A 27,699-nucleotide genomic window follows, 5' to 3' on the forward strand; every position below is an offset into this window, starting at 1 on the left:
CCTGTATATACAATTAAATTGAGGCACGTCACGTGAAACCAGCAAAAGCTTCCATCGCCGCAATCGCACAGATTTATTGATGTCCGTTCAAGCGGGTAACACCGCAGTCAGTTACTAAAAAAAAACTTTCTAGATTAAAAACAAACGAAGCTATGGGAGTCACATGGGCATGCGAGAGGAACTGGCGACGCCCGAGTTGCGCGCCCTGAATATGGCGCGCTGTACTAAATCCGCGAACTCTTCCCGGTGGTTAAGCAGCATTTCGGCGGCTTGCTTGTTCAGCGGGTCCTCGGTGTTGGGTTCCAGAAAGAGCACCAGCAGTCCGAGCACGACAGAGCCTAGCGTCAGCACGGGGTTCCACTCTTCCCGCAGGATGTTCAGGCACACGTTGCCGTTCTCGTCGATGTTCGGGTGGAACACGGGCGTCTCGCACTTCACGCTCGGCGGCTCGTGGGGGTAGTTGGGGCCGACCCGGAAGTGGAACACGAACCGGCCGCCCCGGTAGATGCCCTCGTCGGGACAGATGATCACCTTGAAGTTCGTCAGGTCGTCCGGGTCCAGGAACACCGTCTGGCACGTGCGGGGCAGCTCCATTTCGCTCACGTCTTTCGTGACGCGCGTCAGGGCGGACGAACGCCGCGCCGCGTTCTGGGACGCCAGCAGGGACGCCACCCGCCTCTGCCTCTCCTTCTCCTTCAGGGCCCGCAGGTTGAACATTGTGTGGTGGACGGATCGGCGCGTTCGACGGCTTCTGGCGGGTGGGCGTGTATTGGAATCGGACTATGCGTTCGCAGCTTCACTTTTTGAAATACACCGCGCTAGACCGAATCGCAACTTTTATATGCGCTGCAGGCGCGCTGAAGGTCACGTGGGCGTGTAGTTGCGCAGACCCGCAATCGTATCTGGGACGCTTACGGCGTGTGCGAATATATATATATATATATATATATATATATATATATATATATATATATATATATATATATATATATATATATATATATATATATATATATATATATATATATATATAAGCCGGATGACTCAATTAACAGATGTGCTGCCAGTTCGATATCATCCAATCTGGTGTGACAGGAAGAAAAAAATCGATTTGCTAACTTCTATTTTCTCGAGATTATAACGCGATACAGCTTGCCCAGAACTATAGTAAACTAGAATATACTCAAGTGAGTCGACCGGCAGGCCACGGCAGCTGTCTCGGCCGCCCGAAACTACACGGTTGATGTTTCGTGATGCCACAGCCACGGCCCGCGGATTATCCAGCAGCCGTGCCACTGCGCCTTTTTCACGTATACGCGAGCGCGTGCCGGAAGCGTGTTCTTCGTAGCGCATGAGTAAATCCGTGGGTTCGGCACGTTGAGCCAACGCCACTTAAACTTCGTCAAGGCCTGGAAGCTCTACCGCATACGCCAACGGAGCGACGACGGATGTGATCCAATACTCACCGTATATATATATAGACGGCTAAATATAAAGCTAAATGATTTATTTGTTTATTTTTGTTTATTTGATACCCGCAGCGCCATAAGGCATACCGTGGGGGGAATACAACAAGATTACAAGACAGAACACAAGCTCAATTTGCGGCAAGTACAGTACAGCCTATCCAGATAGTAGGAAGTACACTGAATACCACAACATAACGGAGATTGTGAAAAATGTACGAAAACTGCCAGCGGGTAACATACAGAAAAACAAATACAATATGTATACCGCACAACAAAACACCCTTCATCAACTGAACAATTCAAATGGATGGCTGCCATCTTAAGTCCCATTCCAATTCTCAAGTAGCCGGCAAAATAGACAGCTCCGAGAAGACCGCATCGTAGACAAATACGATGCAGGCTACGTTGCTGTTTAAACATGATGGCGGCTCAGCGAATCGCTCAGATATATCGATCTCGCCGGAATTGTCGTATGCACACAAGCAGACGCTTCCCTAGACGCTCAATGTGAGTAACGTTTATTTTGTTGTAAATGCGAAGCATTTCTTAGCGAAGTTCAGCGACTTTGCGCGTATCTATCTTATCTAGCCGCCTACGACTTTTAGCTCTCCTGGCCGTTTCGATAATGGTATCGATACCAAACTTGGCATGGCATAACATGACTGTATGAACAACAGATATGACGGGGATATTAAAAAAACAAATGCGGTACGTGACTAATGAGGAGTCACGCTATTCAATTATTACTTAAAAAGGTGTTACAGGGCCCATTTAATTACCAGCAGTTATCTCGCCTTCTCGCTACCAGCCCCGTTCTCCTTGCTTTCGACTAAGGTGTCCTTGAGATCCGTTTGTTCCCTGGCCCACTCTACTCTTTCGTCATCCCGGGGATACCCTAAACAGCCTCTAAATATACCAAATCAAGCGTGTTATTATCTCTTTATGCATGCTTTTACCGTCTTTGCGGCACAGTTCATTACGTCAGGGCCGATAGCTCACGTGACGTCAGGGGGAGATAAGCTCTAGATTGGCCGATATACGAAAGATATCTGTGGTGAGTTTTCGATTGGCCCGCTTTGTCGTGCAGTCGCGTGCCCGTCCTGCCTTGTCTTGCATGACTATTATGCGCGACAAACTGATCTCACTTCGTTGTCTCCATTTGCGACTGCGCAAGTGGAGACAGCAGGCTGCAGTCGAAAAGCGCAAAGCCCTGACTGTCTACCCGCTTATTGCTCATATTTCACATGATTTAGAATAAAAAAAATTATTAGTGATGAGTAGACGTCGCTTTTAGTAAGGTCAGTGAAGGCGAGAAAGAAACTACTTGAACTCGGTGTGGTTTAGGGACCCTTTAAGGTTAAACCTATCATTTTCGTTCACATACCCGGTGCCGTTGATTGATTGATTTATGTGTGGGGTTTAACGTCCCAAAACCACCATACGATTATGAGAGACGCCGTAGTGAAGGACTCCGGAAATGTAGACCACCTGGTGTTCTTCAACGTGCCCCTAAATCTGAGCACACGGGCCTACAACATTTCCGATGGAGGCAGTCGCCGCAGCCGGGATTCGATCCCGCGTCCTGCGGGTCCGCAGCCGAGTACCTTAGCCACCACCGCGGCGAGGCATGCCCAGTGCCGTATATGCGACTATGTGGTTGTTGCATGTGAAGAATAACTGATGGCCAGGCGGTAGTGACAACCATGAACAGTAGGCCATCAGGCCCGCGAAGAACACGAGAACATCTTGAGCCCTTAGCCCAGAACGAAGTGTTTTATTATTTCCCAAAACGGCCACCCCACTGCCGTGCCAGGCTTGCACACCTCGACACAACTATCAGCGCCGCGTGGGGGCGCTGCATTTGAACCAACATTGTAACAGTAGCCATCGACGTTACGCCGTGCTATTCGCCACAATAGACTCACTCGCGAACTTCCGCGCAGTGACGACACGTACCTTACGAAATGTCATGTACGCGCTGATACCGTAGTTTGTGCCCAGCTCGGAACCCAGCACGGTGACGTGGGTGAAGACGTAGTGGTCGCAGAGTCGCTCCTTGACCGGGTACACGGCCTCGTCCGTCAGGGTGGAGCCGACCGTGCATAGGAGCAGCGCTGCAGGCAGCACAGAGACGGTTATAGCATTGAGAAAGGCTAATTTGAGTGAAGATCCTTGAACATGGGGAGTACAAGAAGTTAATGAAGGAATTCTGCCTGTCGCTCCACCTGGCATTCAAGACCGTGCCATACAAGAAGATGGGCCACTTGGAGAAAGCTCCAGATCTGTACGTATATACTGTACTCGTTCCTGTTCCACATAATGTACCCCTAGGTGCATCCCACAAGTCTGCGAGGGCGATGCCGTGAGAGTAAATCACGTACTCGGGGAATGCGAAGCAAAGGCTAGTGAAATTGATACCGGTGCCCTCGGCGCCGTGAGACAACCAGTTCGTGGTGGGGGGACCTTTTGCAGCGTTACGGAGACATCCTCCGTCATTGCAAACACCTTCGCAACACTCACCGCGTGCCACAACCGTAAGCTTTCTCGCGAGAGGAAGCAGTGGCAGTATACGTCAGTTGCAAACTGAGACTTTTCCTAGTATTGCCTATCAGAACGAGTCACGCCCACATTGTTATGTAGGGAATTTCTCCGGGCTGTGACAGGTCGGTGTTCTGTGCCAGAATTCAGCGCAGCGCACCGTAAACTTATTTCCTCCTTTGCCAACTCTCCTCTATCAATTATGCAAAAGAAAGCTGCGGGACGCCCCCCCCCCCCCCCCTCCGCGACGGACCTCCTGAGGTCATCCGAGCCACTCCACAACGGGCTCGACACATCGCCAAGAATCATCCTTGGGATCCTGAACTAGGGTTCCTCATACGCTCTTCGCTCAATTGAAGGTATTAATAAAGATCTTTGGCAGGATAAAAGGCACCTTTGCGCAGCTCCTATAACTCGTCGACCAACTTTTCGCGACTTGGCTGGCCCACGAAGCGGCAACCGAACAAAACAAAGATAGTAAGGTTTTACCAGTGGCGGTGTTGCCGAAGCCAGACAGCCAGCAATAGCTGAAGCCTCGAAGGAGACAACTCCAAACGCTGGTTTTGTTCACTCCCAATTCAAGTATTTTTAATACTTCCAAAAATCTATCTTATCTTCTAAACTCGGTCTGGCTTGGAAAGGCCAACCTAATTAAAAAAAGAAATATTCTTTTTTGTACCCCATGCCTATTGTCTACTTTCTATTAAAAAAAAAAAGATGTCATGACACTATAACTGAAATCGCTATGTGTTCCTTACCTTTCCGTTTGTCCCACTGTAGTGACTTGTCTCTCTTGACGCCTGCGAGAGGGTCGTAATTGATTAACGAAGCGAAAAACAGCACGAAAACACAAGACAGTGAAAGAGAGTGACGACGCGCTGTCCCAAATAAGAACTTTAGTAATTGATTAATTGACGAGGTCTGCCTGCCCCGCCACACTTGCCACATTAGCCTGCCGGGCTATCGATTCAAGTGAAAAAAGTGCCTCCCCCCCCACCACCCAAAAAAAAATTCCTGCCAAGGCCTTTTGGGAGGCCATGTGGGTTCTCACATGCGTAAAAGAATTAACGAATTTGAAAGGCACCGGTCCGCAAGTAAGATAGCCTATGTGCTCTCACCTTCTGCATCTAATCTCGCTTACTCGTGCTCAGCTAATCTGTTTTTTTTTTTTGAGTGGAGGGGGGAGGGTTGATAAGTTATGTCACCGTTAATCACTGCACGTGTTCATCTTGGCCTGAGGAGCCACTCTGCACTTTGCGTGCGTTTTTTCTTTCTTGCTGTTTTTTGGATAGACTTGCAAGTATACGCTCCTGTCTTTTGTCCGCTCCGACCCGAGGTGGTGAGGTAGCTGCTACGGTGCTCGGCCGCTGAACCGGAGGTCACGGGTTCGATCCCGGTCGAGGCGGTCGCATTTCGATGCAGGTGAAATGCGAGAGGCCTGTGTATCGTGAACATCCTATATGTTGCCTGCAGAACACCAGTTGGTCGACATTCCCCGAGGCATGCCCTACGGCATCTCTTGTAAACATATCGTGGTTTTGGTATGTTAAACCACTGATATCGTTTTAATTATTCATGCCCTCCTTGGTCCACGTTGTACTTTCAGCGCTTCACACTGGCTAATGGCGTAAAAACACTCAGAATGTCGAGGAGAAAAGTTACTTTCCTTACCGCCCACAATGCCCGGTTTGTCATCGTCGTAGTCGCCGCTCGTTTGCATCTTCCTTGAAGTGCTGGTCACCGCATCTGAAATTGCACGAACGTCTAATCGCACTCGTCTGTGCGCTTCCTTGATAAGCATTTTACACTAACCTATAGCGCTAAGAGTGCATTGCACAGCATTTTATGTACACGTAGGGTGGGGAGCTGTCCTTACGGGCCGGCCCCGTACAATGGGTGGGCAGCCCTTTACGGGAGCCCGTTGGCATAGGCCGTGGCCCGGGCACGCTCAACCAAGGCCCGTTAGGCCGTCAGGTCAGAACAGCCGAGCAGGGCTGCCTCCCAGTCCTCCCGGGAAGGGTTGTGTGAAGGGGTGAGGTTGGAAGTTTTTTTTTTTTCTTACCCACCCACTCCATGTGGAAAATGTCGAAGGAATTTTCCAAACAGTGCCGACTTCCCCTATCAAGCGGGGTTGAAGTGTTCGAGAATTGTCGGGCACAATAATTTCGGTGTAAATGAGAAGGAGGCTCCACTCCTCCACCTTTGTGAGGCCCTTGCAGTGTTTGGTAGAGATTTGATGGCCGAACTGATAAAACCGAGTTACATCCTTAAATGTGTAAGCGGGATTGGGTTCGAGGTCCAAATCGTAAGGGGATGAGGATGGTGCCCGGAGAGTGAGCGCGCGGGCAGCGGCATCGGCCGACTCATTCCCATCAAAGGCCCATGACCGTTTGGTGCGTGGGGGGCACCTATGTACTGGCTGTCTTGCAAAACTTTGTTTGCAAAATGAAATTTTCTGAAACTTCCTATGGTAGGTATATGGCACCCACAGATGACAATGAACTTCAATTTTTTTTTATCGATTACAAGCTACGTAGGACCCAGTATATGATTAGAAGCTCTGAGGACCTTCGATATCTACGACTCCAACCGTATCTTCTCTTCGCGCGTTCGCGGTAAGAATAGTGTTTTCGGGATTGGGAAATTGTGCTATGCTAATACGCGAAAACTCTAGGCTCTTTATAATGACCGTTTACGGTTCCCGTAAATTTGTCAGGATTGGTATTTTCGAAATCTAGTTGGTCGGATTGAATGGCATGTACCAGGACGCACAGAATGGTTGAACTGGGGGGTGTGTTCGCCATGTCAAGAGAGGCTTCTTTCTTTCTTTCTTTCTTTCTTTCTTTCTTTCTTTCTTTCTTTCTTTCTTTTTTTTCTTTCTTTCTTCCTTTCTTTTGCTTTCTTTCTTTTTCGTTGCCGATAGCAATTATATGGGCACTCTCGACGGGCTTTTACCATCGCCGTCATGATCAATAATGTACGAATCGACAACACCCTTTCCCCCTAGCATAGTATGTTCTGACGGCGGCTAGACCGGGGCCGACAAACATGGCTGAAACAGAAATGAAAATGAGCCGACACATCTACGTTGTACGCGATGACATCAACTCTCCTGCGAGGCGTGCCATCGTTTGCTGCTAAAGCCCGCCTACGGAGACGCGCCAGTATTCAAGGCCTGGTCGCTGCCTGAGAAAGGAGAGCTACGGAGGGAAACTCCCGCCCTGTATGACCCCAGCAGGTACACCTCACTAAGGTTTCTTTCTCTCTCTCTCTTTTGAAGGAGTATGAAGAACGTCGGGGGAGTGGGGAAGGGGATGTGTTACTCGAGCAGCAGCTGTGAACCTTGATCATACATGGCAATGATCGATATAGCTGTCGCGCGAGATATCTCGGCAGACATTAGCAAACGGCTCGTGTAGTCTCCTAGGCTCTAAAAAAATAAAAAAAACGGCTTCTCTCATTCAAACAGTTGTATTTTTTTTTACATAAGCGTTCTACAGAGTTAATCGAGATGGGATACAAAACAATGAGCTGCTAGCCTTACTTCGTAGATTACAATTTCTTGCTATCGCATTCATTGATTCGCCTATGCAGTGAAAACGTTTTTTTTTTATCCCTCGATTTCTTTTTGCGGAACAGGCTCTGAAGGGACCCTGCGCTAATAAACTCAACGCAAAGCAATATATAAACTATACAGAGGGATTCGTAACTCCTGTTGTTCCTTCGCTACAACTGATGAATAAAAGTGAAATAATGAAAAAAAATTAAAGACTAAATGCGCGTGTGCATACCGTGGGTTACGTTGGCAACATAAGGCGGCGCTTTATCACCGGGAGGGGGCGTCGGTTTCAGCGCCGTCTCGTGGCCGTGTCCGACTCCATGATCACCCTCTTCGTCGCCGCGTCCCGACAGGCGCGGTGGCATCAAACCTTCCTCGAAGCTCATGCCATCGTCGTCTTCGTATTCGTCCTCCTCCTCACTGCTTGTCTCAACTACGGGCCCAGGTGTTTGTTTGTTTTCGACTACGTAACGACCCCCGGCTCCACCGGAACCGACAGCTGCTACGCTGCGGTCGGTGACGATCCCTGATGTGCCACCTGGGGTCGTCGTAGCACTGGGCTTCGGCTGCGGCTTGGCTTCCGACACGGCTGCTTTCGTCTGCAAAGCGCGTGCGCATAACTATGAATGGTGTCTAAAACATTGTGGTTGCCGATGGGTTTCCGGTTACCAAAATTTACTTCACTGCGAGTAATGTATAAAAACCGAGCCTTTGAGATTTGTAGCTGGTACTGAAGGATAACACTCACCTGGTTCGGGAGTTTTGACGTCTATTAAAATGGACAAGAGAGTAGCAGACATTGTTATTGAGTTATACCTAATGCAACCATGCAAAAGCGATTAATGTCATCATCATCATCATCATCATCAGCCTGACTACGTCCACTGCAGGACAAAGGCCTCTCCCATGTTCCGCCAGTTAACCCGGTCCTGTGCTTGCTGCTTCCAATTTATACCCGCAAACTTCTTAATCTCATCTGCCCACCTAACCTTCTGTCTCCCCCTAACCCGCTTCCCTTCTCTGGGAATCCAGTCAGTTACCCTTAATGACCAGCGGTTATCCTGTCTACGCGCTACATGCCCTGCCCATGTCCATTTCTTCTTCTTGATTTCAGCTATGATATCCTTAACCCCCGTTTGTTCCCTAATCCACTCTGCTCTCTTCTTGTCTCTTAAGGTTACACCTACCATTTTTCTTTCCATTGCTCGCTGCGTCGTCCTCAATTTAAGCTGAACCCTCTTTGTAAGTCTCCAGGTTTCTGCTCCGTAGCTAAGTACCGGCAAGATACAGCTGTTATATACCTTCCTCTTGAGGGATAGTGGCAATCTACCTGTCATAATTTGAGAGTGCTTGCCGAATGTGCTCCACCCCATTCTTATTCTTCTAGTTACTTCAATCTCGTGATTCGGCTCTGCGGTTATTACCTGCCCTAAGTAGACATAGTCTTTTACAACTTCAAGTGCACTATTACCTATCTCGAAGCGCTGCTCTTTGCCGAGGTTGTTGTACATTACTTTCGTTTTCTGCAGATTAATTTTAAGACCCACTTTTCTGCTCTCCTTGTCTAACTCCGTAATCATGAGTTGCAATTCGTCCCCCGAGTTACTCAGCAATGCAATGTCATCGGCGAAGCGCAGGTTACTAAGGTATTCTCCATTGACTCTTATCCCCAACTGTTCCCATTCTAGGCTTCTGAAAACCTCCTGTAAGCACGCGGTAAACAGCATTGGGGAAATTGTGTCCCCCTGCCTTACACCCTTCTTGATTGGTATTCTGTTGCTTTCTCTATGAAGCACTATGGTAGCAGTTGATCCCCTGTAGATTTCTTCCAGGATGTTTATATATACTTCATCTACGCCCTGATTCCGCAGTGTTTGCATGACGGCTGATATTTCTACTGAATCAAACGCCTTCTCGTAATCTATGAAGGCTATGTATAGTGGTTGGTTATACTCTGAGTATTTCTCTATTACCTGATTGATAGTATGAATGTGGTCAATTGTTGAGTAGCCTGTTCGAAATCCTGCTTGTTCCTTTGGTTGATTGAATTCTAATGTTTTCTTTACTCTGTTAGCAATTACCTTTGTAAATAGCTTGTATACTACAGAGAGCAAGCTGATCGGCCTGTAATTCTTCAAGTCCTTGTCATCTCCTTTCTTATGTATTAAGATGATGTTGGCGTTCTTCCAAGACTCTGGTACTCTTCCCGTCAGGAGACACCTCGTAAACAGGGTGGCTAGTTTTTCTAACACAATCTGTCCTCCATCTTTCAGCAGATCTGATGTTACCTGATCCTCACCAGCAGCTTTGCCCCTCTGCATGCTCTCCAAAGCTTTTCTGACTTCTTCTATCATTACTGGTGGGGTGTAATCTGGGTTACTGCTAGTTCTTATAGTATTAAGGTCGTGGTTGTCTCGGCTACTGTACAGATCCCTGTAAAACTCCTCCGCTATCTTAACTATCCTATCCATATTGGTAGTTATTTTGCCTTCTTTGTCCCTTAGTGCATACATCCGACTTTTGCCTATCCCAAGTTTCCTCTTCAATGCTTTGACATTTCCTCCGTTTTTCAGAGCGTGTTCAATTCTCTCCATGTTATACCTTCTTACATCGCATACTTTACGTCTATTAATCAACTTCGAAAGCTCTGCCAGTTCTATTTTGTCTGTTGTACTTGACACTTTCATGATTTGACGCTTCTTAATTAGGTTCTTCGTTTCGTGTGAAAGCTTGCCAGTGTCCTGTCTAACTACCCTGCCTCCAACTTCCACTGCACACTCCATAATGATACTCGTCAGATTTTCATTCATTGTATCTACGCTAAGGTTGGTTTCCTCACTGAGAGCCGAGTACCTGTTCTGCAGTGACACTCTGAATTCCTGTACTTTCCCTCTCAGTGCTAGCTGATTGATTGGCTTCTTGCGTATCAGTTTCTGTCGTTCCTTCTTCAAGTCTAGACGAATTCGAGACCGTACCATTCTATGGTCACTGCATCGTACCTTGCCAATCACTTCCACATCCTGCACGATTCCAGGGTGTGCACTCATTATAAAGTCTATTTCGTTCTTATTTTCGCCATTAGGGCTCCTCCATGTCCACTTGCGGTTTTGTCGTTTTCGGTAGAAGGTATTCAAAATCCGTAAATTATTGCGTTCTGCGAATTCTACTAGTAGCTCTCCTCTGGCGTTTCTAGTACCGATGCCAGATTAATGTACAGCTGCTTAAAACTGGCGAAAAATACAGAAAGGAAAAGCTTGACAGGGACTTAAGAGGCATTACGACGAGCCAGTTACGTAATGACAGGCCGTTACAAGCCAACGTTGCAACTAGGGGACTTGACCACGTCAACTGCCCCGGTTGTCTAAGTTTGATGACGCTCAAAACAGAACCACACGTTACAAATTTTAATATGTTGGTTATGTCGTATTGTGTTGGGACTAACAATAATAATAACTATAGTGTTTCACGTGTCAAGAGTACGACACGGTTACGAGACACGTCGAACACGAGGACTCCGGAAATTTTGGACCATTCGGTGTTCTTCAATATGCAGCGGCATCCCACATGCGTCCAGCATTTCGTTTATATGAGAATGCCACAGCCATGGCCGGGATCAAACCCGCGACGCCCGGGTCGGCATTCTAGCACGTAATCTGCATTTTGGATCTCGGGTACAAGTTGGCAAATCAATGAACACGTGCATTGCTTAAAGGAACTTTCGAAATGTTGCACTTATTTCATGTTATGCAGTCGAACTAACCTGCTCACGCTCTCGGTGGTGCGGTCGTTCAGTCGGAACGGGAATCGGCAGCTTGCCGACTGTAGCTGGATGTGGCGGCCGATGAGCTACAGCGGGCTTCCCTGCAGTAGCTGTGTGCGGTGGCTTTCTGGACACGGTTGAAGGTTCGCCGGCTACTGCCGGTGGTACTGACTTGCCGACCCCCGTCGGAGGCGGTGACTTGCCGTGAACATTTGGAGGTGGCAGTCCGCCTGGTACTGTTGGTGGTGACGTCCTATCAGGTTTCGCTTGAGGCGGCGGCTTGCCGAATGCGGTTGGTCGTGGCGACTTCGATGCTACCGCAGGCACGCTGTTCTTGATCGAGCTTGGCCTCGGGTGGGACGTCGCCTCAGTGAGTATCTTTGGCCCTGCGTCGATTCTCGGCACGGGACGATGCTTATTGCGCCGGGCTTCGTCTGATCGCCCGTGGCCGTCACCCACGTTGGCTCGTGGCCCTGTAATCGTCACGTTTACGGCATCTCAGCATTCGGGTATGAATAGGCGTATATGTTGCAGTCTAATCACCGATACCACAAAACGAGTTCGTTATATCTGACATTCGCTGTAACAGTCATGACGGGTGGATTAAGATAGATTATTTAGTAATAATTGTTGGCTTTCACGTCCCGAAACCACAATATAGTTAGATGGACGCCTTATTAGAGAGCTCCGGAAATATTTCAACCATCATGGTTATTTAACATGCACCTAAATCTGAGTACGCGGGCCTCCTGAATTTCGCCTCCATCGCCAATTGTGGCCGCCATGGCTGGCGTTCGAAACCGCGACCTTTGGGTTAGCTGTCGAGCAGCGTAAGCACTAGACCACACCGGCAGTTGATTACTATTATAAGAACACATACTTTAAAAGGGGGACGAGTTTACGCTAGTTATGTAAAGATTAAAAAAAAGCGAGGCTGGTTGATTCTGTAGGGTGGCCTTCTTGGCTCATGCTACGTCTTTCATTGGCGTGGTCATAGTGGAACCACAGCCTGTCATAGACCATGCAAGGATATCCAAACTTCAGCGCCAAGACTAACGTGCAAATCTGGCTATGGTACCCGCAGTAGAATAGCGGGCGTTTACGAGTACGAGCTATACGCCGCGTTTTCTCGTCGTCACTTGTGTATACTCGGCGCGCGCTACAACGGGAAACTCGGCACGGTGGCTGTGTGGGCTGTCTACGTCGATGGACGTGGCTCATAAGCAACGGCACGCTATAGGCACCATTGAGTATTTTCTTTCGGACACCCAATGTTCTACCTAGAGTTTTGGCAGCACCGAGCTTACAGCAATTTTATCAACAAGTGAATCGGAGAGCATGCCACTTTAAGCAATTCTAAAAGACAAGAACTGCTCATTCTTAACCAGATATGGGCTCAGCGCTTAGCAAATTGTTATTAGAGTACAAAAGGTATAGCTTGTGCTATAGCTTGGTGTTCACTCACGAATGGCAGTAGTCCCGGCAGTGGTACTGGTCTTCAAAGTCTGGACAAATGCGTTTCGGCCTGACAGTCTGCGTCGGGTCCCACCACGCCGATAGGGCACTCTGCGAGTCTTGGGCGTTGCAGGGCTGCTCCGGGTCGCCCTTGCCCACGATCGGCGACGCTTCTTAGCGGACAAATCCAAGAACTTTATGTTCCCTGCGAATGCGAAAAATGTCGAAGTTCGTGGGACGATGGAATGTTGAAAAATGAAAAATACTTGAACACGGGACGTGGCCGAAGTGAAAGTTTCGACCCCAGGCCACCTCAGATAAGGGATTCCTATGAGAGTACGTGTCCTCGCTCTCGTTCAACCACTCACCGTTGGTGGCGCTTTGTATTACATGTTCATTGAATGTGGAAAAAGGTCATGGTTCCTGGTCTGGCCTTCGGCAATGCGGTCTTGCGCATAAGATCAGAGGTTCAAGCAAAATTAAAAATTAAGCAACGTGGAATAGGTAGGCTTGCTTTAGGAGCTCAAAGGAATACATCAAATGAGGGAGTACACGATGATATTGGATGTACATCATTCGAGGGCAGGGAAGCTAGCAGCAAGATAAAATTTGAGAAGCGATTGTGAGGAATGGGGGAAGAGTGCTATAGGCTAGGAAGGTATTCAGCTACTTGTACATGAAGAATGTCGATACAAAATGGTGGAAGCGAACCAGAAAATTGACTGGTAATATTTAGAAAACAGCAGGGGGCCAAACTGAAAAGAATTATCTGTTAAGAAGAAGGTGAAGGAAGCCGAGACCGATATGTGGAGAATTGGCATGATTAAGAAGTCCGCACTAGAGATCTATAAGACTTTTAAGCAGGAAATCGCCAAGGAAAGGGTCTATGATAATACTCGGGGTGATTCTCTACTGTTTGAGGCCAGGACGGGAGTATTGCGAACCAATACTTATCGGGCCAAATACGAAGGGATAGACACGGTATGCAGTGCGTGTGAAGAGGAGGAGGAAACTGCCGAACGCCTGATAATGTTCTGTATGGAGCTTCACCCAATAGTTCAGGATGGTGGCGCAGAGTTTTTCAAAGCAATGGGGTTTAGGGACAGGGAAAACAAAATAGACTTTAAGCGGACAGAATTAACTAGAAGGAGGTTATCTGATTGGTGGCTAAAGTCAAGGCACGAGTGAAAATTAAACCCTTCGCTGCAAAGCACCAGTCCTCAAGCACCAGTCCTCAATACAGGAAGAGTGCTATAGGCTAGGAAGGTATTCAGCTACTTGTACATGAAGAATGTCGATACAAAATGGTGGAAGCGAACCAGAAAATTGACTGGTAATATTTAGAAAACAGCAGGGGGCCAAACTGAAAAGAATTATCTGTTAAGAAGAAGGTGAAGGAAGCCGAGACCGATATGTGGAGAATTGGCATGATTAAGAAGTCCGCACTAGAGATCTATAAGACTTTTAAGCAGGAAATCGCCAAGGAAAGGGTCTATGATAATACTCGGGGTGATTCTCTACTGTTTGAGGCCAGGACGGGAGTATTGCGAACCAATACTTATCGGGCCAAATACGAAGGGATAGACACGGTATGCAGTGCGTGTGAAGAGGAGGAGGAAACTGCCGAACGCCTGATAATGTTCTGTATGGAGCTTCACCCAATAGTTCAGGATGGTGGCGCAGAGTTTTTCAAAGCAATGGGGTTTAGGGACAGGGAAAACAAAATAGACTTTAAGCGGACAGAATTAACTAGAAGGAGGTTATCTGATTGGTGGCTAAAGTCAAGGCACGAGTGAAAATTAAACCCTTCGCTGCAAAGCACCAGTCCTCAATTTCACTACTTAAAGAGAAAAAATTCCGCCATATCCACGAAGTGAATGATGATGAGTGGGCGAAGCTCCGGAGGTAAACCTGGTAAACCATGAATCCTCTGTACATTTTGCCCAATCGATTTTATTACATCGCTCCCCCTAGCGTACGTCGCCGCACTAAATCGAACGACTGCCTTTAACCAATGACACGCGCCATATGTGACATCATTCCTATTTTATAAGATCTCGCGACTTTCATCAACTACAAGTACCGCTTTCTAGTTTATAACATCTTGCATCGTTTCATCATCAGCTACAAGTACCACTATCTAGTAAACACTACAAGAACTAAACGAGAGGTGGCTACATACAGGAGACGGTACCGCCATCTAGTGAACACTGCAAAAACTAAACTAGAGGTGGCTACATACAGGGGACCGTACCGCCATCTAGTGAACACTGCAAGAACTAAACTAGAGGTGGCTACATACAGGCTACAGGGGACGCACAGCCCACGCCCTAAGGAGCTTCGCCCCTAAAAAAGATACATATAGCTGTTGGTTCACTAAATACTACGTCTAAGTGGCGTTAGCCGCCGGCCGATCTAAAGGGTAAAGCCATATCAATCCATCCATCCATACATCCGTCTGCTACTCTGTGACCAGCCATACGGCGTTGGAGTTAAAACGCCCGGGTTCTATGACGAACTGCTGGCATTGCGTGACTGTTTCTGCAATCTTGTACGGAGGGTCAAGTAAGCTATAGGTTTGATTTAGTATTTACTGCTCACTGGTTGATTAACGTGCAAAGCCGCAGACTCGCATAAAGTAGGCCGACATGCGGTGTCCTTACTTAGCGTCCCACAAATTAAACAAACCTCGATCACTTCCCATATCTTTATTTCCAAAGTATGTTGCACTTATACGAAATAATTGCACGATATGAGCTATCTGTGTTGGCGAAACATCGCCACGAGCGCGGAAGCTTACGCCGGGGAACAGGTGTTGACTAGCGCCACTATGCTTATAGTTTACGCCCCTAGCGGCAGGGTGTATGAACTAGAACGTGAGCACTGGAGAAGGAACATCTGGGCAATCAAGAGTGCTGTAGGTCTTGGCATCGACAAGCAGACTTGTCTTCTTCGAGGCTGCTACTATACACTAGACAACTACCACGATGATAGTGACAGCATTGAAGAACAGAAGTTCACTATTGGAAACATTCACTCTAAATATATACCCCGTGCTCCGAGGATATTTTTATGTTCGTTTCTAGTAACTCTAAAGTTACGCATGCACGAAGCACCACGAGCGTTATGTAATAACGGGTGTTTTAAAATATCGATAAAAAGTGACGAGTCACGCTACACACGATACACAGCATGGAGGAAGAAAAAGAAATAAAAGTGCATTACGTCACACCAGTGGAGCCCACCATGTCGGCCCAACACGTGATCAAAACGTCAGAGCATGCGGTAGGTATTGGTACTCTCATTGAGGTTCCGTTTTTGGACCTCCCGCGTCAGCTGGCCGGTCTGCGCCGAAGAAGTTCGTTTCGATTAACAGCTACTTGGTGCCATGCTCCGAAGTCTCGGCAAGTCTCGTCGCTTGCGTGATTTTGATGCAAAAGGTCACGTGTTGGGCCGACACTACTGTTGGCATCAAAATGGGTTGGCTTGCACAGGCTGGTGGCGTGAGGCTATGCTCCCTCCGTAGCTTTTCCTCCTCCGTGATACAGCTACGTGATATATAACCTCCAATCATAGCAGACCACATTCCCCGCAGTTAGGGTGCTATCGCGGAGTGATAATGCCCTATGGTATGCTTTTCTTATCACCTACCACTGGCTGCTGTCTGATCACGTTTATAATGCGGACGAATCCTCTCTCTGATAACAAACCAAGCGTGTAAAGTACTGAAAGCATTGGCATCGGAAAAGAAATCGTTCCGCGATTGTGCCCCTAAACTCGAACTTGTATAGCGCATTGCGGGGAAGAAGAAACGGCCGAGCAGACCGACACAAGAGGACAGAGCGCAAGAGGACAGAGCGTAGCGCTCTGTCCTCTTGTGTCGGTCTGCTCGGCCGTTTCTTCTTCCCCGCAATGCGCTATACAAGTTCAAGTACGACGAACCAACTCGCCCAATCTTCAACACTCGTGGCCCCTAAACTCGACATGTCTGCCCACAAAGTGCCGTCCTTGAGTGGCGGCGTACGCGAAAACACCAGCTGCTATTCTAAAGAAGTCGGGCAGTTCACCGTGACACACCACAAGTCCACTAAGAATAAAGACGTCGTCTGCAAAAAAAAAAAAACGAATGTGCCTCATGTACTGGGTAGATTCCACTCGTCTCTGCTAGTGAAGTGAATTGAGAGAGAAAACTTTAATGAGTTACGGTTCATTAACATCATTGCATTTCTGTTCCCGGAATGGTGGAAGAAAAATGTTAGGAGGGAGCATAGCGCGATGTGAAATAAATACATAATGAATAATTAAGTTAATAAATAAATAAATAAATAAATAAATAGCAGATCAGGTGAACCTACGACCACTATCGCTTGTCTCCTTTTGCCCATTGTAGAAGGGCTACCGAATTAAAAAAAAATACCGTATGCTGGTGTCCCCTTTTGCAGCGTGGTGCGGGTCAATCGTTCTTATCATATGCAAATCGGCAAGTGGATTTTGGCAAGGTACTTCACGGGATAATCACGTCGTAAAGCACAATCCTCTATCAGGATTGCTTGCCACTTGTTCCTGAGCCTCGCACGTTTTTGCGAGAGTTAATGCTTAGCGTGTGGTTACACTGGACCTTTCAAAAATATTTTAGACAGCACAAAGTTTTTAAAAATCGCCTGTGGCAGATGACATAATTGTAATGCTTGACTTTGATTTCTCCACAGCTAGCTCTGAATTGCAGTGCATAATTTGATTGATTGATTGATTGATTCATTCATTCATTCATTCATTCATTCATTCATTCATTCATTCGTTCGTTCGTTCGTTCGTTCGTTCGTTCGTTCGTTCGTTCTTTCGTGAAAGTGCCCATGCGCAGCTCTAGTCCTAGTCACAATGTAAAGCGCTTGTGCAAACCAGGAAAAAAAGAGAAAAAAAGAAATATTACAGGAACAACAAATCGGAGTATATTCACTTTCTTTTTAAAGTTCAGGTATGAAACATGCATGGTACCTGTTCACGAAATTAACATGAGCTGATACAGCACACATTTCACAGAACTCGACAGGTCCGTCGTCAGCGATTTTTTTTTACTTGTTGCGTGTCTTGATAATGAAACAAGTACATATTATTTTTGTGTTCTTTTCAGCAAAACAGCACCTTCAAAGGGCAGCACATATTCCCCCTCCCCCCCCCACACACACAAACAATAGATGAAGGGCTTGCGACTCGCCTTCGGCATGTGCATGCATACCGGCATGGCATGTGCATGCATGTGCAACATGCATGTGCAACAAACCTATCGTTTCCATTTCAGCTCTGTCCGCTGTCGTTCTCACGGTCGGCGAGGTGGTGGTGGTGCGTGCTGTGATTCGCTCCGTGGCCCTTCCTGCGTTGAGAACAAACATCAAGCCACCACCCGCGTATAGCCGCTGGTGAACACAAACGATGTCATTGACTCTACTGACTGTATCCACGTAACATTCACTAAAGGAATATGCCCATGTAGTGCGCGTGCTTCCGACATAACACTCTACAGGCAGCGTCGATGGTCAGCTTTATACAGTCACTGGCAGAATACCACAAAGGTATATGCAGGATGCGTGAAACGTTTGGGCAGCGACAGCCAATTCCATTCCTGGCCACCCGACACAATGCTAGCGTGCGGGGAGACTACTTCCTAGATCCCTTTCAACAGCAGTGTGCAATTGTTCACCTGTCTGCAAAATAAATCTTTCCGCGTCGATGCCGTGTTACGCTCACCTGATCTGGAACATGTGTGTGTTTATTCGAGAGTATATTAAAAGTAATTTCAAGTGACTCTAGACTTTTCCAGTGGCTCCGTAACTTTACGAAGGCCTCATCAAACACGAAAATTCACCATCGGCTTGAGTGTCAACGTGAGTGATTCGAAAAATTCTCGATCACGCGGTGACGACGCCGCATGACATCAGCAATGCGCCACTAGTCGAAATGTATGACGTCATCGTGGCGTCACAATGGCGTAACACAACGTGACATCGCGTGGTGACGTCATGACAGGAAATTGTCGCTCGGCCAAAAGTATACCCACCACGATGGCAGTGCAAAACCAGATTTGGTGCAGAAAAGCTTGCAATTCATTCGATCCTGGAGGCAATGGGCAATAAAAGAGCACTTTAGGGGCAGAAAGTCATCGGATCGGGGCTGCGTGAGATCAATGTACACCGGCTGAATAAAAAGTAGATAGTTTTCACCTTGGAGTCGGGATAGGCGAATACATAATGGACTGTTGTGAATTTTATTTTTCTTGATACGTCAATGTATTCTCAATGATCTGCTTGTGACAGCAGTGCTGTATTGGGTATTCTGAAAAAGAACCTTTTTCTCGTTTGTTTTTTAAGAGTGGACTAGAGAACCCAAGGAGACATCAAGGCCAGAAGTGGTTACCCGAAAGTGACGGAGAGACGGACAGACGGACGGATGGACGGACGGACGGACAGACAGACAGACAGACGGACATGCTTACCAGTTCAATGTTCTCAGAATACAGCTGATATGGCTGTAGTAATCGCGCACACTGCTCTACACTCAGCGGGATCAAAAATAAATGGCACCGGCAATCACTTGTATTCTCAATTTAAATGTCTTGGGCGTTTGTTCTCTATGTATATAGGCGGAGACCCCCTTTCCCCCTCTTTTTTTGTACCAGTAGTCGTGAATTCGGGAGTAATACGCCTAGTGAACAAATATATCATCAGAGACGGAACGTTTTGTAGGAGGATATTCTGACGCAGTTGAAAAATGCGTACTCACTCGGTCGCATATTCATGTGGTGGACGAGAACAGTCGCCGGGTCCTCTGCTGCTAGTGAGAAAGCGAGAGAGAAAAAATAATTACAACCCATTGAGAAAATTAATTAGAAGGAGATGAATTCCGCCTTCGAGTAGTCTTATGCAGAAACATCAGTGATGATGCGACTGCTGCCAGTTCGCCACATAAGCCCGGATAAGGCAAACCACGGGGAAAAGTATCTATAATCTTCATACAGAGCACGATAATTCTTGAGTACTACTCACACAATTCAACTTAACTAACGACACATTGAACGCGGATACATCGAAACAGAATCTCGCTATGGACACCGTAGATGAAGCGATTTGCGGACCAGAAATGAATAGCGACAAAAGGAGTTCCTGACGCGTATAGGCTACTTTTAACTGAAGATTTTGAATTTTAAAAAAAGTCGGACTTACCACGTTGCTTCTAATACTCATATCTCTCAAAAAGCTTGCATATAATACTTCACATCCTTACAGGCACCGACGACTGATTTTATTCACTCAGTTTTCTTAAGGAGCAATTGAAAGCGTCTCCTCAGTAGTGGTGAAATGCGCAGTGGTCGATTCCAAGAGCACATAGATATTTTATAAAGGCGTACCACTTTTCTCATGTAGTAGCATTTCAAGCGACCGGCTTGTACATCCTCTGTCTCATCTCGCATGGTTACGCAGTGATTGAAACAGGCCAACGACATAGCTAGCAATGCTCTAAACAAGTGAGAAATAAACAGACCTAAAATGTTACAAACTATACAGCAACCGCATAAGGTTAATCGCAATAGGTTATCCAAAGTCATATAGATCACTTCTGAAACACCCGCCTGATATCCGCACCACGCGCCAGGGGGCGCCACTGCCTCGCCAAGCGCGCCATTGTCGAGGCTGTGTCAAGTGCGCGATTGCCAATGGTATCTCTTCTTGGTACGTGCTACGCGATTGCTCGGGTTTCACGGTATTGGAGCTGTATTAGGCGTAGGACTCAAAACTACACCAGGGCCCCCACGCAAGAATGACATTAGCGCGGGATTTAAGCACGGGATTTAGGACAACACCGAAACCTTCGCAAGAAGTCCATCGGCGTTACATTGACCGCATAATTAGCACTGGATTACAGCGTAGTTAAGCGCTACATAAAGCAGTGAATTTTCGTGGAAGCGCTCGTACCGCGTTGTTCGCTGACAATGGGTGGCCCGGTGGTGAGCACGGATACGACGAGAATAGTGACCATCGGCGTTACATTAACCGCATAATTAGCACTGGATTACAGCGTAATTAGCGCTACATAAAGCAGTGAATTTTCGTGGAAGCGCTCGTACCGCGTTGTTCGCTGACAATGGGTGGCCCGGTGGTGAGCACGGATACGACGAGAATAGGGACCATCGGCGTTACATTAACCGCATAATTAGCACTGGATTACAGCGTAGTTAAGCGCTACATAAAGCAGTGAATTTTCGTGGAAGCGCTCGTACCGCGTTGTTCGCTGACAATGGGTGGCCCGGTGGTGAGCACGGATACGACGAGAATAGTGACCATCGGCGTTACATTAACCGCATAATTAGCACTGGATTACAGCGTAGTTAAGCGCTACATAAAGCAGTGAATTTTCGTGGAACCACTCGTACCGCGTTGTTCGCTGACAATGGGTGGCCCGGTGGTGAGCACGGATACGACGAGAGTAGTGACCATCGGCGTTACATTAACCGCATAATTAGCACTGGATTACAGCGTAGTTAAGCGCTACATAAAGCAGTGAATTTTCGTGGAACCGCTCGTACCGCGTTGTTCGCCGACAATGGGTGGCCCGGTGGTGAGCACGGAGATGACGAGAATCGTGACCGACAGTGCACCGACGACGGCGGCCAGGTAGATGCGAAAGGTAACCGCCGCATCCTTCTTGGCGTAGTCACTGAGTGCAACAAGAAGGAAGAAGGACAGGTGCACAGTAAAACTTTTTACACCCAGAAGGGTGTAAATGAGCTTGTCCCGTGGACGACACCCTAAGGGTGTTAATTCAGCACCTTCCAAAAAGGGTGCTTTACCATGCACCCTTAGAATAGGGTGTACATGTAAAAAAACTGTAGGGTGTTAAGAAAACACCCTTAAGGAAGGGTGCCTTCGATGTCCATCACTTTTTTAGCACCCTCTGAGGAGGGTGCGAGAAGGGTGCACAAGGGTGTTGAGTGCCCATGGCAGGGGTGGCGAATACTGCCACCTAGATATCAGCATGCACTGATTAAACACTACTTGAAGAAAGTGGTCCTGATTATCGATGGTGCACCACCTGTCGAGCTCCATTCATTGCGTGTGGGCAAAAATATAAACGCGTACAATCGTGTATGAACCTGTGCTGGATCTATATATACTTCAGTGTATATGCATAATGTGCGTTACAGAAAATGAAGCCTTGCTGCCCTTGCATATTGCGTTTATTTATTAGGCAAATAAAACATAAACTTTTCTTCTGCCACACAACTTTTTCACCAGATATACGTTCATGTATATGTACACTACACATGCAACACCTCAAATGTTTATTATATTTTTTCAGTTTCACTTTATTGACAATTCTTTGCAACATACAATTACACTGGTTTCAGTTTAGTATACTGCTTCAAGTACATAGAGACTACAAATGAAATACACACTAATATATCCCTATAATTCTTTCAAGTATCTACAATCTCTGTGGTTTCCAGTTTAATACTCCTTCGTGTACACAATCGGTTAATAGGAATGAAATACAGGCAAATATATACTTACGATTCTTTCAAATATATATAATCACCATGATTTCACTATATACGCCTTCATGTACACAATCGTTCCCAAGTAGTGATGCAGACAAAAATGTATGTGGATAGTGTTTTCAAATGTATACAATCACAGTGGATTAAGCTTTGTATTCCTGGATGTATAACCATTGGTTATGAGAAATGATGTACATGCAAACATATACGGGTTTTCGCACATATAACTTTAGCGAATACTTAAGAAACCAATACAATGATCAGAAACACAATATGCTAAAAACGAACACAAAACTGAGTCAGGACACACAAAAAACAAAAGAGGTAATGCATAATTATGGCTAATGACACAGCTGGGTCACTTTATGCCAAATGTCCCAGCCATTTTCGCAACCATCTCAAATGTATTCGAAAAACTCGTGCTGCATTGAAAATAGTGAACTCCTGGAATATTTAGGAGAGGAAAAATATTTGGTCACGTGGCTGCCTTCTGAACTTTCTGGAATGCCGTCTAGGTGTTGTATGTGAAAAATTTTATTTTAAAAGCACCGCTCCTTCTTTCCATACGAAACTTGGTCTACATGTTACGTAACAAGAGCTTAATTTGGGAGAGTTGGTTCATCGTGGTTGTGTGCTAGTCACAGCGCGACAACTTTAGGAAGAGACAGAAAGGACAGGAAAGAGCACAGACTGTCAACTGAATTTAATGAATGTGCTACGAGCGCATTTATACGGAGTACAAGAACCGTGTTCATGCGCGACGACACGTGTGAGCACTACAAAATAATTTTAACTGTGAAAAGAATACTCCCTCTCGGAAAGGATAAGTGAACGCGTAGTGATGCACTGATCATTGGTTTACCTGATAAAAAATATTTCTACAAATGTTAAATTGGCATTAAGTAAACCTATTCTCGTGAATGGGGTAAGATTTACTATTCCTGTTGCTGTTTAGTACACACACTTTTGAAAGCTTGCAAGGGGTGGAAAACAACACGCTAATATCATATCTGCTGGCTATTTTTCTAGTTGTGAGACACGTGATGTGGTATAACATGCAAAGGTTTTGGTCATTGTTTTTTGTTGGTCCTGTCTTCTTTAACTTTACTTTCTGCAGGAGGGTTTTGCAAACGGGTGTGAAGATTCTGTTGGGATACCCAGCATCTTTTAGTCTTTTAATCTGGTTTTTAAGCCTGACCTCACCCTTGTGCTAACATGACTTCTGAAGGGTGGCCTGAATACATGTGGTATCAATTCCTCTTTCTATTAATTTTGAATGCCCACTATCAAAAGGCAGAACATTCTGAGCACTCCTGGGCTGATAGCACCAGCCAATACCCCAACAGCATCATCACACTTGTTTGCGAAACCCTCCTGCAGAAAGTAAAGTTAAAGGAAACAGGACCAAAAGAAACAGAGAATGACCAATCACCTTTGCATGTCACATGGTACTACGTACATAAGGTGTCTCACAATTTTAGGAAAAGAGCCAGCAGATATGACATTGTTGTTTTCCACCCCTTGCAAGCTTTCAAAAGTGCATGTACTTACAGCAACAGGAATAGTCAATCTTGCACCATTCGTCACTAGAATAGGTTTACTGAATGCCAATCTAATGTGTATGAGATACCGCTAACACGTGGAAAAGTAAACATAGGACAAACTGGGCAATGCTTCAATGATCAAGCAAGACAGCATGCTTCAAATGTTAAGAAGGGCTATAGTAGTCTCATGGCCAGACACCGTAAAGAATGTAAGTGTAGTCCTAGGTTTCATAAAACACGGTTTTTGAAAAAAAAGCAAGCAGAAAAATGAGAGATTTTAGAACTCTTTATCAGGAAGGCCAAGGATCAATGCATCAGTACACCTTCATTTATCTTTTCCGAAAAAGAGTATTCTTTTCTCGGTTAAAATGATTTTGTCATGGTCACACATGTGTTGTTGCAGATGAGCCCTGGTCTTGTGCTCAGTATAAAAACGCTCGTAGCACCTTCAATAAAATTCAGTTGACAGAGCTCTTTCCTGTCCTTTTTGCGATAAGATTTTTATTACAGAAAAGAATTTCATTTTCTTACAGTTTAGGTATAATGATGAGTTTTCATTGTATCACAACATGGAGCAAACTGCATCTCAATACGGACCAAAATCACAATTTTGTGAAATTCGTGATATTTTCTCGTATATTTCAGCAGCTTGAGAAGTCTAAAGATATTTTTTCCTCATAATATACCTTCTGTGGAGTAAGTATTCACTGCTCAGATATTCATACAAGGTGCAATATTGCAATAAAAAATGCAAACATAACACATTTTGGCTTTATTTTTGGAAGCGAATGTGGCAAAAAATTGCCCTATTATTATTCAGCTTCAAATACCTTACAGAAGCACATTTGCTTAACAGGTAGACCGAATTTGCTTTAGAAAAAATAAGCGGTAGTTTTAAAACGAAATTTTCCACAAACAGCACACAGACAGCATTATGCCAGGAAGTAATAGGCCAGCCACATGAACAAAACTTTTTTTCTCGCTGAAGTATTCTAGCAGTTCACTGTTTTCAACGCAGTAAGTCAGCACATTTTTTTTTTCAAATACAATTCAGATGGTCGCCAAAGTGGCTGGGACGTTTGGCATGGAATGGTCCAGCTATATTTAAGCAAAATAACTTACACAAATAACAATGTTTGTTCATCTACCATGACCACACTAGAAAAAGTTGTTCAGGCATTGTGACACTAAAATTTTCAGCGTCGTACTGCCTGAACAACTTCTTTGATAAACTCCAAACTCACGCCGAGAAAAAGCCGCTCAATCACAGTGGATGTCAAAGGCCTTGCGGCCGTAGACAATGTTGAAAATAAAAAAAATCAACTCATCAGTGCTGTCACTCCTTCTTCGTCATTACTGACACGGAAGATTTTTCGGTTATCCATGTGGAGGTTCAGGAAGTAGGCTTGCTCTAGGCTGGGGCCGGGGGGTAGACTACGCAGGACGTCAGCGGCACCCTCCCATCCTGTAATAAGAGCAAATATGACTTCTCATAAAAGGATGTTCGTGCTGTTCTGGTAGCACCATATATAAAGAATGTGTAATGTGTATCCTTCGAAATGGCTTGTAATAGACATTACACTGAACTCGAAGCATACAACCCATACATTCCAATAATTTCGTATGATAAAGATAAGAGTTTTCGAGCATACAGCAAATTCCCGAAATGAGATGAAGTTTAAGACTACAGCTCAAAAATGGCACTTACGAAAGCCTGAACTCACCTAAGAGTCATATTCCTTCTAGAGTAGTGAGCCAGTGTGAAAAACAATTCCTAAAGTACAACGTTCAGAACATGTAACATTAATCAAAATGCACAAGAAACTTACCTCTTCATGTACGAACAGTGAAGACATCTCTGCTTTCTATTTACATGAGAACAAATGATCTTGGGCGTGGCACTAGCGAAGAGGTCTGCAAAAAAAAAAAGCAAAAGATTTACTTACTTAAATCACGCCTCTAACAATCTGAGGAATTGTTACAAGTCACCAATCAGTGCAATTCTGACTGCCTCTATAAGGGCATCAAAAATGAACAATTTTCTCGTTCTTTCTACTCTCACAAGACGCTCCGTCAATGGAATCTAATCCAAATTTGACGCTGTGCTTCCTATTTGCCTGCTTTCTAGACGTAGGGCTGCGAACATGTGTTTTGTGCACCTAATCTAGCACAGAAATTCGTCATCTATAATTCAATCATCTTAATTCATTGTAATTTGATAAACGATGTGATAGCTCGTCCAGTTTTTAAAGAGTTGCGGGCCTGCAATAGGCACTGCCTTGCACGTATGAAAGTACTTCTTTAAAAAAAAAAATTCAAAGCTTGCTTTCAGAAAAAGCGTCTGGCATATTTCGACAACCAAGCCCATCCTCTGATGGCAATCAGGGGCACGCTATTAGCGATTATTGACTACGAGATTTACAAACGTAACCCGTGCCTAAATACTCAGTTAAACATAATCACGCAAGTAAGAGCGCTCGAACGACACCAACGCGCGCGGACGCCGACTACGTTGCAGCAGCCATGACTTATGCTAGAGCAACCGCACATAGCTCCAACAGTCACGTGTACTCTCTCGATTCTGTTATAACGCCGAACATTATCGCAGATGAAAGCGAAGCACGAAAACAGCAAACAGAAACGAGGGAAAACAACGCACGGCGATGGCCACAACAACGCGCCTTTGGAAGTCTGCTAGATCTTTCCCTGTTGCTGGTGGCACTTGTCCTAAATAGCTTAAAAGACCGAGGCGCACGTGCTGGGAGGATCGCGGCATATCAGCACCTCCAACTATACCGTCTTTAAGCAAAAAAAAAAAGCCATTTCGTACAGTGCGCCTCTGTACATAATTTTTGCTTTTTCTTTCTTTTTTTGCGCTTACACCTACAGAAGCACGTTGCACATTTGAGTATTAATAGAAATGTTATTACGATGTAGCCCAAAGCACATCTTAAAACAATATCAATCACTTTGCGCAGTGTAGAGACAATGTGCGATCAGCAACTAATCCCGCCCTTGTTAAGTGATCACATCACTCACTGTATGAGTGATGCAGGCACTTACACAACATCGCGCATAGCAGTGTGAACTCGTTAAGTCCCACGTTTAATCGGGCATCTGCAACAGGCCCGCGAACGCATGCTGTTGTAAATGGCTGGCAGCCTACTTCGGCAGAGCTGCTGCAGGCGCCCACCTAGCGCTGTATGATTACTACCTACGAAAACAGTACACTCACCGTTAACAGGCCCACGTTGTCCGTGTCCGCCACTCCATGAATATTCCTTAATCCGCGCGTCACTTCGAACACGGTGTCATGCGTGACCACCATTGAATATGCGCCTGTTCGCTAGAACACACACAGCGACCAAGACCCCCGACCAACGCTACGCATTTGAAAGACTGATGAGACAGAGAGGGCAACACTGAGAGAGAGAAGGAGGAGGCACTGGCGGCGGCGTGGCGGCGCCGCAGCTGTCGACGCAGGTGTTCGGTGACGCAACTCTTCGCTTATCTACGCCGCCGTTGTGAAAGCAACGCTGGCCGGGTCTAGCGGGGGGGGGGGGGGGGGGAGGAGCGGGAAACCCGCCAGGACGGCGCCGAAAGGCAAACGCTATGGCGCATACGGCGGACGGCCGTTCAACGCGGAATGACTCCTTGTAAACGGCCACTCTCCTTCCAGCCAGTCGCACAGCGACGCAGGTTATTTACCAGCCTCGGGTTCTTTGAGTATTTTGACGGAATGCGATTGCAGTGGGCGAAAAATAGTGGAGCAAAACTTGCGCAAAACAAAGTCCACCATGGAATGGCCAGAAACAATAATTATT

The 27,699-nt window shown here is 46.1% G+C and overlaps 2 protein-coding genes and 1 long non-coding RNA gene across 3 annotated transcripts in view; all 3 read right to left on the reverse strand.

Annotated features, from left to right (window-relative positions):
• LOC142771581 (uncharacterized) overlaps window positions 1-22,713 on the reverse strand; it is a 46,990-nt gene extending 24,277 nt beyond the window's left edge. The window contains exons 1-9 of the mRNA XM_075873263.1: window positions 21,360-22,713; window positions 19,559-19,606; window positions 18,063-18,152; window positions 12,792-12,986; window positions 11,327-11,799; window positions 7,799-8,165; window positions 5,679-5,753; window positions 4,766-4,807; window positions 3,426-3,583 (exon numbers count right to left, since the gene is read on the reverse strand). Of these exons, the coding sequence (XP_075729378.1) occupies window positions 3,426-3,583; window positions 4,766-4,807; window positions 5,679-5,753; window positions 7,799-8,165; window positions 11,327-11,799; window positions 12,792-12,986; window positions 18,063-18,152; window positions 19,559-19,574 (1,416 nt within the window). The 5' untranslated portion in view covers window positions 19,575-19,606; window positions 21,360-22,713. The remainder of the gene's footprint in view (window positions 1-3,425; window positions 3,584-4,765; window positions 4,808-5,678; window positions 5,754-7,798; window positions 8,166-11,326; window positions 11,800-12,791; window positions 12,987-18,062; window positions 18,153-19,558; window positions 19,607-21,359) is intronic.
• LOC119165610 (NEDD8-conjugating enzyme Ubc12) lies at window positions 55-831 on the reverse strand. Its single transcript, XM_037417730.2, has one exon. It carries the CDS (start codon window positions 715-717, stop codon window positions 160-162), a length of 558 nt encoding a protein of 185 aa, XP_037273627.1. The 5' UTR covers window positions 718-831; the 3' UTR covers window positions 55-159.
• Window positions 22,714-23,282: 569 nt separating the features above from the next.
• On the reverse strand, window positions 23,283-27,376 carry LOC142771578 (uncharacterized). The gene is made up of 3 exons (XR_012886001.1): window positions 27,111-27,376; window positions 25,705-25,789; window positions 23,283-25,340 (listed from the first exon to the last, which is right to left on the reverse strand). It is a non-coding gene; the product is annotated as an uncharacterized LOC142771578 (long non-coding RNA).
• Between the last annotated feature and the right edge of the window lie 323 nt (window positions 27,377-27,699).

The sequence above is a fragment of the Rhipicephalus microplus genome, chromosome 9 (genome assembly GCF_043290135.1).
Source record: "Rhipicephalus microplus isolate Deutch F79 chromosome 9, USDA_Rmic, whole genome shotgun sequence".
Classification (NCBI taxonomy): domain Eukaryota; kingdom Metazoa; phylum Arthropoda; class Arachnida; order Ixodida; family Ixodidae; genus Rhipicephalus; species Rhipicephalus microplus.